The 14857-nt window shown below is 41.1% G+C and overlaps 1 protein-coding gene across 1 annotated transcript; it reads right to left on the minus strand.

Moving 5' to 3' along the window:
- Positions 1–1673: 1673 nt before the first annotated feature.
- LOC139635342 (protein FAM180A) lies at positions 1674–12776 on the minus strand. Its single transcript, XM_071502546.1, has 3 exons — positions 12475–12776; positions 2703–2800; positions 1674–2368 (listed from the first exon to the last, which is right to left on the minus strand). Exons 1-3 carry the CDS (start codon positions 12548–12550, stop codon positions 2039–2041), a joined length of 504 nt encoding a protein of 167 aa, XP_071358647.1. The 5' UTR covers positions 12551–12776; the 3' UTR covers positions 1674–2038.
- Between the last annotated feature and the right edge of the window lie 2081 nt (positions 12777–14857).

Genomic DNA, 14857 nt, shown 5'->3' on the forward strand with positions numbered 1-14857 from the left:
TTAGGGACAATACACCAAATGGATAAAATATTACAGACTCATCTTTCATGGAGGACACTGATAAGTAAATAACCCAGGTTAAAGCCTCATTTTAACTTATTAAATCTGCCCCACGATCACAGAGGAGGAGATGGAGATAAAGAGAAGCAGTGCAATTTGATTAGTGAGCAGTTTTAAAACTTTAAGACAATTACGGTGTGGACTGTCGGGGCTGTGTGTCACTAATATTTTGCAAATTGAATATACGTTCAGAGCTAAATTAAATGACTGGTTTAGAAAATATTCACAACATCTAATTATTGATTTTTACACATTTGTACCACTCAGCCTGCAGAGGCATTACAATCTGAGAGTATAATACAAGGAGCCCGGAGGTTCTAAGCGTGGGAATTCTTTCATGAAACTCAGTGCTGTCAGACTCGATACCAGGAATAAAATCCTGAATTGCACGGCTTTCTTCAATATCCCGGCTTCTTTACGCTCTGTCAAGTAGTGGCCAGAAACATCCCAAAACTCATCATCATCATCATCGTTAGAGCGGTGCATGGAGTGAAGGCTTATCCTTCTCTGTCTTGGAAGGAAATTCCTGCACTCCAGTCCTCACCTCCTCATCAATCAGTCCGTCCGAGTCAGCACCAGCAGCTCTGGCATCGAATGAATGCTGACACGTTGAGAACTGAAAATCCTGAAAAAAAAAAAAAAAAAAAAATCCTGTGATCATCATATATGTTTTCAGACACTAAGTGCCACTCTCTGAGAACAACCTGGATGTAAGCAACATAGCTGGAATTGAACCCAAAATACGACGCAAATGTAAAACCAATTGACTCAAAGAGGGAAAACAACACACACAAGATACATACTTTCTATCTCCTCCAAGATAAATGAACTGCTTGAAAGTCCATTACAGCAAGTACCTATTTCCTTCACAGTTACTCATCAAACACTTCACAGTTTACTCAAATGAGCAATCAGATGTATTGACGTACACATCTACAGTTTTCATTCAAAGGGCTTTAAATTAGCTGAGCAATCTTTTCTTGGCAGCGCAAAGCATTTAATGCCTAAAAGGTAGTTGATGACATCAAACACAGCCAGCTCAGGGGAATGGATGCATTTTCATGTACTGTTTATAGTTTGATTTGGCATATTTTCCATGGCAAAGGGACGTGTGCAAACTAAACTACGATACCCACACTTGCAGTATTTGTGAGTAGCCAAGTGCGTACTTCTATTGCAAACATTTAGTTATTTTTATTTATTTCATTTGTGTTGATTTTAACACACTAGGACACGCTTGACTAATGAAGCCATGGCACAAAATACGTGGCTCAGTGGCTCAGACTTGGTTGGTTTTATGTAATTTCCACACAGTGAACAAATAAGTGGCAGCAAACACACGGTGCTACAGTTACAATCAGATGAAAGTGAAAAAAAACCAAACAAAATAAACCTCACCTTTAGGAGCCGAGAGTTATACACTTGAATCAAATCATTTGAGGCCTGTGGATCTACTGTAGAGACCTACTGTGACATATGTTGGTGGACACATTTGTCCCACAATGCATTTGGAGCTGGTGCAAAAAAAAAAAAAAATCTATAATAGATGTATAGATGTGAGGGAGTTTCAAGATGGTTGCAGAAAAAAAAAAAGAAATAATAAAAAAAAAGGATTAAAGCTTTCAGAAGTTGTCAAGTTTATTCTGCAGTTACATTCCTGTTCATATTCTGCATCATTTCCTGTTACTACAAAACAGTAAAGCTTTTTATTTTCTTGTGCATGAAAATCCATTTTTTGACAGAGTAAAAAAAAAAACAAAAAAACAAAAAAAACAGTATACTATAGCAGTGTAGTGTAACAGCACATACTGTACACACTTTGTTCTTTGTTATGTTGACTATGCATGGAATTGGCAAAAGGCTTAAGTCAAGAACTGCAGTGTCACTGTCGTGTGTAAAAATGGGCTCTGGACAATCACACAGAAAATGTTTTTTTATTTTTTATTTTTTTATATAAATGACATGTTCTGATTCTTCCTCAAGAGGGCCTGAGGTCCCTCTGAATGGCTCTGAACAGCTGGATCACTGCGTCCGTCCACGCCTCCCTCTGCTGCTGGCTGCTGAGTTGGGCCAGCGTCTGAGTGGTGTACACCAGGGTCAGCACCGTCCTCTCGAAGTCCTGCCAGCTCAGAGGCTGCCGGCGCCGGGCGAGCTCCGCTGTCAGACGGCGGATGTCGGAGAGACTCTTGGGCAGGACGTCCTCGCAGATGACCTCTAGCTTCTCCACGCTCCTCAGGGAGGCCAGCTCCTCATCTGGGATCAGCATGGCGTGTTCTTCGCCCTCTATCTGCATCCCAGCCAGCAGGATCTGGGACATGGAGGTCCATTATGATTAGTCAGTGACTAAACATTTACACTGTGAACACCATCTACATACACACAGTACACAAATACCAAAGCACTATTTACTTCACCTCATGATTCAGAAGCCGTGTTAGTTTCTTCAATGTCAGGAAAACTTTGGGTAAACACATATTTCTGCTAATGATTAGCAGGGGTAGACAGTGTTTTCATTTCTGTTTTGAAGAAGTTCAACATGCACCAAACTTGTGTGATTTGGACATTCTTATGCACATTCCCAACAAGTTTAAATTGGTTTCCAGTAAAGAACCGCTGCGTCACGGACCATTTGTGAAACTGACCTCAAAAAGCAGATTGACGTCCTCCACTGAGCGCTGGAACGTGGGGTTGATCAGCGAATAGGTCTCACGCTTTATTCTGTACGCAGATGGATACAGAGCTAGAACACATGAGGGAGGAAATCAGATTAGACGATCTCCCTGCTATTCCAGAAATTAGGCACCACATTATCCAACATGGTTTGGATGTGGGTGGGCCAGAGGTTAAATAAACGCGGATTCATTACAGCTCAAATATTATGGAGGTGGGAGAGGACCTGGCTCCAGCTGTGCAGAGGGTAATTGGTCTTCGACCTGAGCCACAGATGCTCCTCTATTTACAAGTGGCAGAGGCCGGTGCATCCAGAGGTGAGATACCCAGAGATACCAGAGCTAAGTCCATATGTGTAGCAGACCAGGGGCCTCCTAATCAGGGGTGTCCAGATAGGGCTGAAATGAGACCCCTCGCCCTCAGCTAGTGGAACCAGTTTCTGCTCCCTCACCTCTATGATAAAACACCATGAAACCCATATTTTACTGGAGGTGATAACCAGAGGCAATTCCACATGGTCACACACCTCTTATCCAGAGGTGGGAAGTAACTAACCACACTTCCACACAGACAAATACTGTGTTTAAGGACAATTTTGAGGTCATGACTCTTTAGTACAGTCTTGTTTTTGATATGTCATCTTATTCTTTTACATTTCAGAGGAAAGTAAGGTGATTTGAAAACATCTGCACATTTATCTAATCGCTGGACTTGTTATTGCAAAACAACCAATAAACTTAAAGGTAACACTTACAGACAGAGTTTACCTTTAAAGCTGCATTAATTGATCATTTGGGGGCATCGCAACAAGCTGTAGACACAACAATGACATATTACCCTATAAAGTTGTTGTGGTGAATGTTTAACATTTACCTATTTTCACAAGATTCAAAGGTTTTTATTCAAAGATGATTCCAATATAGGACCATATATAAAATTAAATTTACAGAGAATGAAAAGGTCTTTGTGTGCTTTACCACTGGCGGATGAAAAGATACTCCTGAAGAGCAACATTTGTGTGTTTTATGTGAGTCTTGTGGTTGTTGAGGATGAAAATCATTATGTATTCCTTGCCTTCCATACACCGATTGAAGGAAATATTTGTTTGACAAGATCCAGCTGAAGAATCCTGATCTGTTTCGGTTGTCTGATGCTGATATGTTGACTTAGCTCTTTCATGTGTAGACTTTTGTTTTGGAGAGATTCATTAGGAGAAGACAGCTTAATCGTCTATGATGTGTTTGTCACGTTGCCTTCGAGTTTATTTTTGGAGCAGACACGGAGCAACGTTTGCATTCGTTTGGAGTCATGTCTTTGGCCACCTGAAAAATGTAAGTCCACTCTTCCATTAGCTCTGCTGTGTGCTCCACCAACTCCTGATTTCTTGCAGAAAACATCTGCCTGCTGCGTCTGGAAATGAGGTTAATTAAAGCAGCAAGAGTAAACCAATGTGAGGGCCATAAAAACAAAACAATTAGCTTAAAGACACTAAAGCGCTCCGTAGATTGGAAGGAAACTGCAGACTTGGGTATTAAGTCTCTGTGGGTTCATCAGTATGGTGTTACATGTGGTCTTCACTGTTAATTAAAAAAGTTAAGTGCAGCTTTAATGTATAGTTTAGTTTCACCCAATGACTTTCTCATGTCATGGTCCCTTTAACACAATGAAATTCTGTGTTTAGAACCTATGGAAAACAGTGTAAACAATACTTAAAACAAAGAAAGTGGATATTTCTTCAGACAAGATAAAAAAACAAAACAAAAAACTTTAGATTTGATTTATCTTTTCGGTTGCAGGCTTAAAATGCAAAAGTAAGATAAAGGCTAAATTTTAAATGAAATCAGAGACAAAGATGTGTCAAAGGAATGATTTATGTACTAGCTTGGATCTAACAACACCATATTTGCGTCCTTATTTTTCCAGCCCTGTGTGATAGTGAGCAGATATATGTTCCTACTGGTAATGGAAAGTCTTTGAGAGGTCAAGTAAACAAGTCCAGACTAAAAAGACAGAAGATGGGTCACACAAGGATGCAGAGTAACCCCATCCACATTCCCTCTTACAATACTACTATTGCTGCCCAGACTCTTTAAATATATTCACATTAGGATTTCTTCTATTGTCTGAGACACCAAGAGCAGTTTGGTGGCACTGCTTCAGGAGAGCGAAGTGAAAAGCAAATTTGATTTAAGCTGAAAGGGGATTCACAGCATAATGGAGTAAGGTTAAACTTCCTCTGAGCTTCTCCAGACATTTCACCCCTTTTTTCCACTGCTTCACATATTCTGTTGCCATCCAGTGCTCGGCGTGTAAGCCAACAGACAGATCACACACACACACACACACACACACACACACACACACACACACACACACACACAAATCTTAATGAGGTATATAGTATAAACACTGGGCTTCATCTGAATTTGGATCATATCCTCCCTCTACCCTACAGCAGCATTTTCAGAGTGCTGCCTCGCCAATTCTGCTGTAATGACCAGCCCCGCTGCCCACGGCCTCACTGGCCAGATACGTTTAGCTTTATAGTGTTTGTGAGGACGGCCAAAACCACACGCACTGGCTGATCTCCCCGTGTACCTGCCTCCTCCTTGGGTGACTGCCAGTCTCAGCTCCGGCTTTGCTTTCGCAATCCAGCTGCCACTGAGAATGTAAAGAAAATCTGCAGCTCGGTGCTCCTGTGTTAGAATAATAAAGCCAACTCATTTGGCACATCTGTTTAATCCTCAGTATATTATCTCAAACCTTTCACCTCATCAGCCGGCCCCATCCGAGCAGTGCTACAGCCAGGGTTTTTGAAGAGCTGGGGTCAGGAGTTCAGAGTCCCCCAGGGCAATTAGCGAGGATCACCACATTTGTTTGATCCCAAACTGGCAATAATGATGTACATAGGTAATGCAGTCCCCTCCTCACTGTCATACAGCCCTGTCCTTTGTAACTACTATCTTTTCAGCGGCTGAGCTACCTTATTCCAACACACAAACACACCTAGGCTCAGCTGTCTAACTCAAACAGCTGAAGTGATACTGTCGCTCAACGTTCATTAATTCAGTCCATTGTAATCCTAGAACACATACATGTGTGAAGAATTACAATGCTATCATGGAATCATATTTTTCAGTTTCAATTTTACATGATACTTTTAATAAAGTCCCATATAGACTTCCTAAAGTTAGACACCAAAGGGAGAACTTTAAAATGTGTAATGTGGCCCCAGTTTATATTGAAAACAATAAATGGGGCTGTGAATAAATAAGGACGACAAAAAAACATGATGGCTGCAGTGAACCAATCCCTGGCTCTATGTGCAGTCTGCGGTCAGCAAGTAAAATACTTGGGTCTCCTCCTCTTCATCAAGCTGGTCTCCAATCCCAGGCAGTTGTATCCTGTTTGCCTGAAGAAATCAACCATCTGGATTTTTCCAGTCCAAGTCCAGGTTTTGAATTTACTTCCTTAATACATTTTTTTTTTTGTGACTAAATAGTCTGTTTTTTGCTGTTACCAACATAGAAATCTTTTCTATGCATGCACAATTGTTTCATACACACAGCTTAGTTTGACATGCAGGCTAATTTCACAGGTTAACAAACATAGATTTACACCTACAAAAATTTTGTGAACATCACTTCTCAAGTTCATGCTGACTTTGACCCCAGTCAGACAAAAGGTCATAGTTTTCCGTGTCAGGGATACTCACAACGTAGATGTTGCTGTACTGTATTTAACTGAAGGTTTTGTGTGCAAGCTGTTTCTAAAAAACTTTAAGTTAAGTGAGCAAATTGGGATTTACAGTGAGGCATCCTCAGTGTAAACAATTCACACCCAAGGGAAAGTAGAACAAGGATTATGTAGTTAAAAGGATGGAGGAGGTGCAAGGATATGTTGGTGCTGATTTACATTTAAAAATAACAATCTCTAATTTACATAAAACTTTTCTGTGACTCTGTCAGTTTGCTGTAACCGACACAACAGTCCTTTGGCATGCAGGACAGTGCCCGTCTCATGTTTCTAGCTGCAGCAACAGCAGTCTGGAATAAAAATGTTATTGCTGGTCAGGATCGCTGCCTTTTAACATTCATAAAGCTAAAAAAAAAAAAAAAAAAAAAAAAAAATCCCCACTTGGAAAAGAATCAGTTGAGTATTGCTCATTTGTGATAGCTAACTAAAACAGGCTCAAATGCATGACCAAGAGGAAAACAGAAGTTTACTGTGGTCAAAGACAGTTTGGCAACAGGCAGGCAGTAACAAAGAAACTGAGATACTAGGGCTGAACTGCACAACAAACAATCATGCAGGGAACTGAGGGAAAGGGGCAGGTATACATAGGCTTTAGTAAGGAGATGATGAAGGGATTGTGAACAGGTGCACAGGTGGGCGTGGTGGTCAGGTGATGATTAGATTTGTAACAGCCAATGCTAGTACAGGGAGGGAAAAGGAGGCTCTGGAGTGACATGAAAATTAGTGGCTGTGTCTAAAAATCAGTCCTTTGTTCATGCGTTCCCTTCTTCTTATACAATAGACACTCAGGGGTTTACTCCATAATAAGCTTTAAGCTCAGATTTGACATAGTTGAATGGATGAATCATTTTCATTTTGTGCCATCACTGACAAGTGTGGTGTTGAATGGGTGTAATTCCCTCATCTGTTTGATTGCAAGCAGAAAATGATGTGCATGTTATGAGCACTACTTTTTCTGGGGAATTTTTCACAGCATGGATTTCACACGCAGAATCCAGACACTCAAGTAAAGTGACATGAAGTACAGTTCATACCATAAGTATTTGGACAGCTACAACATTTTTGTTCCTCTACCACTGAGCTTCAGCAACATTCAATTTGAAAAAAACCATGAATATTACATTAAAGTGCAAAGTCTCAGCCTTATTTTGAGTGGGTTTACATGAATATAGAAAGAACTGTGTGGGAGATATAGACCTTTTAAAGACCTCCTCCAATGAAAATCAAGTTTTTAACCTTATTTACATGTCAATATGATGTTTCTTTATATAATAAAAGACATACCATGAGCAAAATAAACATCAATGCCATGACTTTCTACCTTGGAACTGCAGTGAACCAATGACATTCTCATAAAAATGGATTCAGAGAGACAGGGATTAATACGTCATATAACCTACAGAACCAATATGACCATTTGTGGGGATGTGGGGCGGGCAAAAATAAATCCAAAACCTTGTCAGTACAGAGAGCGAGAGTTTGCATGAGCACAACCACTAACACTTTGTCAGCCACTGCCAGTTACAGCCTAACAAACAACATAACCTGAAGGCTTCAACCCACAGACATCACCAGATCCTTTGTATCTACTTTGGGGATGTTTTCCTCTGGACTTCACTGCAGCCACATTCAGCTCTTGCTTGTTGGGTCTTCAGCAGTCAAGGGTAGTCCATTTCTTGACCCGGAAAACCTCCTTGCTTTCTTTAGGATCATTATCCTGCTGACGGCCAAATGTTGTCCATGGAGTTTTGATGCATTGGGCTGAATCTGAACACAAAGAACTGCACATGTAGACCTCTACATTCATCCTGTTGCTTCCATCAGCAGTGAAATCATTAATAAATGCCAGTGTGCCAGTCCCATCGGCAGCCATACATGCCAAGGCCATAACAAACAGTTTGACAGATGAGGTGGTGGCTTTGGGTCATGAGTTGTTTCCGTTTCTCCTCACTTTCCTCTTTCCATCATTTTGACAGATGTTGATTTTTGTTTTGTCAGGCTGTAGAACATTGTTCCAGAACTCTACTGCTTTCTTTTTGTGTGTTTTCTGTGAACTTCAGCCTGGCCTTTCTTGTTGCTGAAGCTTAGCAGTGGTTTGCATCTTGTGGCAAATCGTCTGAGGTTCTGGTCATTAAGTCTTCTCTTGATCGTCATCAAGAAAACACGTAGGCTTACATCCTGGAGAGGGTTCTTGACTTGCTGTGCACTCATAAAACAGTGCAGAAATGCATTTCCCCTCATCAACAAGACTCATGCTCCTCAGTCAACCAGGTCTTATGATTTTTTTTTTGTTTCTCTGTGCTCTTGCTTTCTCAGAATGTACCCAACTGTTGATTCTGGTAAACCAACTACCTTTTATATTTCTGATTTCTTTTTTTGAGCCTCATCATTATCTTCTCTTGCTTCAGCTCTACCTCAGTCAGCTCTTAGCCACATAAGAGCTCTTCTGTGCATTAACTAACATTGAGACGACACCCGTCGCCAAAGAAACATTCAGTCGCCAAGTGTCCAATTATTTCTGAACCCTTGCAGCTTGAGCACTATGTGTTAAAAGGGTTATATCTCAGTCCCTCATTTCCTTCCATACTTACGTAAACCTACTCAGATGAAAGCTGAGACTTGCCACTTTGCTTTAAATTGAATCTGCTAAAGCACGGAGCCAGAAGAAGAAAAATGTGTAACTGTCCAAATATTCACAGTCTGGACTGTATTTCTGAAAAAAGCTGAAGCAAGCAAGGTTGCCACCCCTAATCCTCACTGCAATCTGCCGGGGCACTGTTGAACGTGCCCTGAGCGGCTGCATCATCATCTGGTATGGTACGGTGAAGATAGTGAGGACAGCAGCGAGAATCATCAGAGGGACTCTTCTCACGCTGCCCACAGATTGTTTGTCCCTCTGCTGTCCGGGAGGCGATAGAAGAGCATCAAAGCCAAACACCTCCAGGATGTGTAATAGCTTCTTAACTAGGCTGTGAAGAAGCTGATTACTCATCTGAAGGAAATAACACAAACTTGAATACACAGATCACAACTGGAGACACTTTACAGGCCATGGATGCTGCATCCGCTCATATTTTAATGCACTCCTTAACCTTGGCCCTCAGGTTATTTTAACTTGTTTATGGTAGCCTACATGGTCTGTAAACATCATGTTAGTTCCTTTGCATCGACCCATGAGAAATGTCTGTACGTGAATAGAATGACAAATGAATCTGAATCTGTGCATCGTATGGTAAATTGGAGCTGGATTTCAGACAGAGACAGATGGTAGAGATGGGAAATGTTTATGTCTGTAAAAAGAGACAACAACTATTTTAGAACTGGTCCTGTGAGGTTAAAAATGATGTGCATTGGCACATTGGTACATGTTGGTTTAATCACATATGAGGTGTCCATGTTTGTTTGGTTTTCAGGCACTTCCGTTTTTCTTTAGCCACATCTGATATATCAATTTTTATCACTCCTTTACCACTGGATGCTGATGTGACCAGCAGTCACCAGTTAGAAAGTGGTAATTATGGTTACTTCATATGGCATGAATGCAATGACTGTGCTTGAAACCATTCATATTCAGACAGTTGCCAGCACATGTCTTCTATCTGTCACCATATTTTTATGCTCACAAGGATTAGCTCTTGAAATATGAGGAACATTCAAATATTGCAACTCTATCAAGAGGTATATGTGTTGGCGTCATAGCGCAAACTTAAATCTTCACAAAATGTCCCTGTAACAAATTCCAAAGATACTTGTAAGTGTTTCATATTAAAGTTTTAACATGTTTATGCAGGGAGAGAAACAACCATAATTAATATTTTTATCTGGTTGGTCTTTTTTTCCTCTTTCTCAGGTTGAATATTTAGGATGGATGTTCTTCTTCACAACCTCTCAGCTTTCCCCGCTGCTCGCTCAAAGCCTGTTCATCCGTCTTGTTTCCCTGCCTCTTCCTATGCTCCAAACAATCAGTGCAGGCTTCCCCCAGTGTCATTACGCACAGGCAGGGAACTTGTAATCTCCCGCTAACTGCTTGCAAGGAGATGAGGGAACAACAAAGATCCATTAATTAGGAGGGGTAAATGGTACTCCTGGCTGGGGGGATGTCTTGATGAGAGAGAGCGAGAGAGAAAGTGAGGGGAAAAACAAACAAAAAACCTCCAAAAAACAAAATGGACGTCTGGATCCCTCCGGCATATGGCAAAAGGGGGTGAAAAGGACACAGGGGAGAATATAATCGTCATCGCAATGGCTCAACTGCTGCTTAGCATTTCAATTTGCCTCCAAGTGATCGTTAAAATTCAAACAAAAGATAATATTCCAGCAACTTAGATACAAAATCTACGATTTACCATGTAAACACAGATTTCACCATCAATAGTCCCGCTGTGAGCCCAGTCCATGAGCAGCTAAGCTGTAATAAAGGTACTTAGTATTGCCAGGGGAAGATGAGATAAGGTTTGACACTGTGGATATTGGAATACTGGGGACACTGGTGATAACTGGGGATGTTGGAGAAAGGTCACACACAGTATGTGCAGTTTTTATGGGTTCTCAGTTGCCCCTCCAGGGAGTATATTTCACAGTGGGTCATTGAGCTTCACCCTTTACCACCAACTGACTTTTTTTGATTGTTAGACCCATGCAGTTACCTTGACATAACGTTTTCAATGGTTTATGATGATGCTGGGCTGCCACGCTGCTTTGATAGTATGGAGACATCATATTTTTTCAGTTGTATACTCTGCTGTAAAGCTGTAAAGTCTAATGATACATATATTGTATTATATCCATTGGGCTGGCAGTCTGGGGACGAAAGAAGTTGGTGGTAAAGGTTAAAAGTAAAGGTTAATGAAACTAAGATTCCATTTCCTCAAATTATTTTTTTCACTGTAAAGTTTATTTTACATTTTACAGTCCAGTAAAAATCCAGCGCCTTGTCACTGTTGCCAAATAAGAAAATTAAAGCTGCACTAACTAATATTTTCATATTAACACTGGGTCAAACAACTACATGTGATACGAGACAGATAAACTGTGGTGATGAACCCACAGATAATTATTACCCAACTCTGCAGTTCCCTTTGGCTCTATGATGCTCGCTAGCATCCTCCAGCTACTTGTTTTGGTTTTACGACCTGCAGCTTTAACCGCTTTCTCACCGCTCTCATTAATCCCGTGTCCAGTTGCAGCAGGCAGCCCTATAAACCCACCATACACCAACCTGTTCAGCACCAAACAGCCAGACAGATAACGTTAGCAATTAGCTGATAAACACAATGGAGCATTTAGCAGCTAAAGAGCTACTTCCTAGTACTATTAAAGGGAATACTGGACTTAAATCCATCAGGTGGCCAGAAATGTTGCTAATGAATGCTAATAATATCTATTACTTCGATGATAACATGTCAATGTATTTATAGCTCGTTTCACTGCTAAAATGTGGCCAAAATAAAAACAGACCCCCCTCCAAATAAAAAAATAAAAATAAATGCAACAACAGCTTTGTAGTAAAAATTAACTGAACATGGAAACAATATTCAAATTAACAGAATGTTTTACACTTTAATTTTCATTTCTCCTCAAATGATTCGTCGCCTCTGTGTTTCTAAAATCCTGTCAGTGGCGCTACTCCTGCCGAAGGTTTCAGCACCATGTGATGTGAAAGATTTGAAGCTATGTGAGCGCTGAGAAAGGAATTTCCTCAGTGAGTGGATCCAGTAACAACAGGCCTTTCACTGGAAAATGATCTGTTGATGTCCTTCATGTCGCAATGTTCCCAGTATCTCCGGAAGATAACACATTCTTTCACAGAGGCACAGGCACATGCCAAGATTAAAACCCTCATGATTATTGATTTCCAATTCTCCAATAGGCTTGTATGTATCAAAAGTTTAAGCACACAAATCATCTGTTTACATGATGTCGAGACCGTGGCCTGTGAAGGAAAGTAGAGACTTAATGGAGCGGAAGAGCTGTGAAGAGTCCACCTACCTCTCCTGTGGTGCTGAGTGGCTGTCAGGTAGATGGACAGGTAAACAACGCCGAGTAGAGCCCACCACTGCGTCATGTTGATGATCCTCACACACACACACACACACACAACAGGTCCGCTCACACTGCCCGACGCACACTCCCCTCTCGTCAAGCTCTGTCTCTCTCCAGGGATGCGGTCACAGTCATGAATCGAACATCACAAAAGTGGGGGAAAACGGCGTGGCTGTTGAGTTTCGGCATCTCACATGCAATAGTTTCAAGTGGAGGATCATTCCTTCATTCAGTGTGTTCATTTTTTCGGCTCCCTCCCTCCCTCCCTTCATCCATCCATCCTCTCTCACTCTCACTCCTTTTTTTTTTTTTTTTTTTTTCTATGTGTGTGTGTTCTCGTCTCAGGCCAAGCAGTCTGTGCTCTCATCTGGAAATCATCAGGATTCGGGGAGTGCCTGCCCTCTTGGCTGGACTTTTCTCACAGCTACTGGCTGACTGCTCAACTGGCTGACTGCTTCAGTCACTGAGTGAGTCTCCAACTGACTGGATAACTAGGTCTCTGAACAACTGACTGACTTGCTGAGCATAATGGCCTCTCATGAGCCAGAACCAAACCAGTCCTGGCACAACAGATGAACAGTCTCTTGATTAAGCAACCTTTAAGCGGATAAGGGTGCTGGTTTCTTTGCACTTTGGTTTTATTTCAGTAGCGTGCATCATGATTTATATGACTACTTGTCAGATACTAAGATATGAGAATGCAGCAACATCAGTTCATACATTTGCCAACACATGCCACGAAATGTGCTGTTATACGATCAGACAGGCTGTAAACAAACCATCATCGTTTAGCCGGATTATCAACAACTTCACTTAGAGGGAAGTACAGGATGTACAGGAAAACTATGTGCACACACAACTACATGAAATAAATATAGCTAATGTAAACTGAACCTACAGGTCGGTCAATAAACTGTGATGAATGCAGGGCTGGAGCAGGAGTCACATCCTGGGTATTTTTCCAGGGAATTTGGCTGAGTTTTAGTGACCTGGGTGAAGTTTATATTTTACTATAAAAGACACTTGATCTTTTATAGGACAGACTCAATAAATTTAAATGTGACTACTTTTGGCCAATGAAATCATAATAATAAGTATTTCCCCATAAGAATTTCAGTCCAAGCAGCGTGGAAACTAATACATATAATATGAAAAGATTATGTCATTTACAGCCAAATATTGCAAGGGATTACATTCCTATTGGACCCATGGTTAATGTTTGCTTTTTGAAAAACATAACTGCAAGCTCTGCCTAATTTTAACACTGCTGTAGTTGCAGCACATTAACCACAGCTCATTTATTTACCATAATTCATGATCTTTCCTTCGTCTAAACCATCCATTAGTTTCCATGTGTAAACACTGTAGAGAGAAATGTTTAAAAAATGTTGGCATCATCATCCAGTATCAACTTTTTGTCAAGAGGTTTCTTGGGTATTTCTGCTGCAGAGGGGCTGGTGGGAGTAACTGGACCTGGAGATTTGTTTAAAACAGACAGTTTGGGTAATAGTTTCACCATTTTCCTTTGTTTTCCCTGTTGTCTGATGTGAAGTTTGTATAGAACCTGTAGGAAATGATTGTCCTGCATTGCAAGGAACAAAGTCCCGTCTTAAAAGGCTTGTCTGACGATGAAACCCTGACGGAGACAGACGGAGACAAACAGCGATGTGTCGGCAGTCAACATCAAGAACGACGTGAGGACCACTCAGAGCATCTTCACTCAAGGCTGTCGAGCCTTGTTTCCCCCGTCTTTATACACTCTGCTCTTGTGCTCTTTGTTGTTACAGAGCATGTGCAATAAACACACAATCCCTGTTCTCTTCTGGTGCCAAAGTGTATAATAGAAAATGTGTAGGTGCACTGGATTTCAGATGGTTTGCTCTCTTGGCTCAGCCTCTGAGGTTGCGCCTGCCAGAATAAAAATCCAGATTGTGTAAAATAAAAAAGAAAGGCACAGATGCCCAATCAGTAGATTAGACAACAACAATTAATTATTCAAGCAGAGACTGCAGATATCAAACTTAATGTTTATCCTCACAGTGTAACACTGATAAGAACCCACTTTTTCTTATCAACGCTATGCTGTTGGAATAAACAATGAACTGCGATATCTGAGAGCAGATGTCGTCCGCTTTTTTTTTTTTTTTTTCTTTTTTGAAAGGAAAACCACTAAAGTTTTGTCAGCCAAATACCCCCTGTTGTCAAAGGCATCGCCATCTCGCAGCTCAAGTCACAAAACGCAATCAGAAACGGGAGCACGAGATGAGTGGTGCTCCCATTTCATTTCGACGGCGATAAAAATGTTGAGTGGACATGTGGGAGCCATAAC

The sequence above is a fragment of the Trachinotus anak genome, unplaced genomic scaffold, assembly GCF_046630095.1.
Source record: "Trachinotus anak isolate AG129_WGS33_773 ecotype Australia unplaced genomic scaffold, CSIRO_AGI_Tana_v1 ptg000018l, whole genome shotgun sequence".
In the NCBI taxonomy this organism is placed as follows: Eukaryota; Metazoa; Chordata; class Actinopteri; order Carangiformes; family Carangidae; genus Trachinotus; species Trachinotus anak.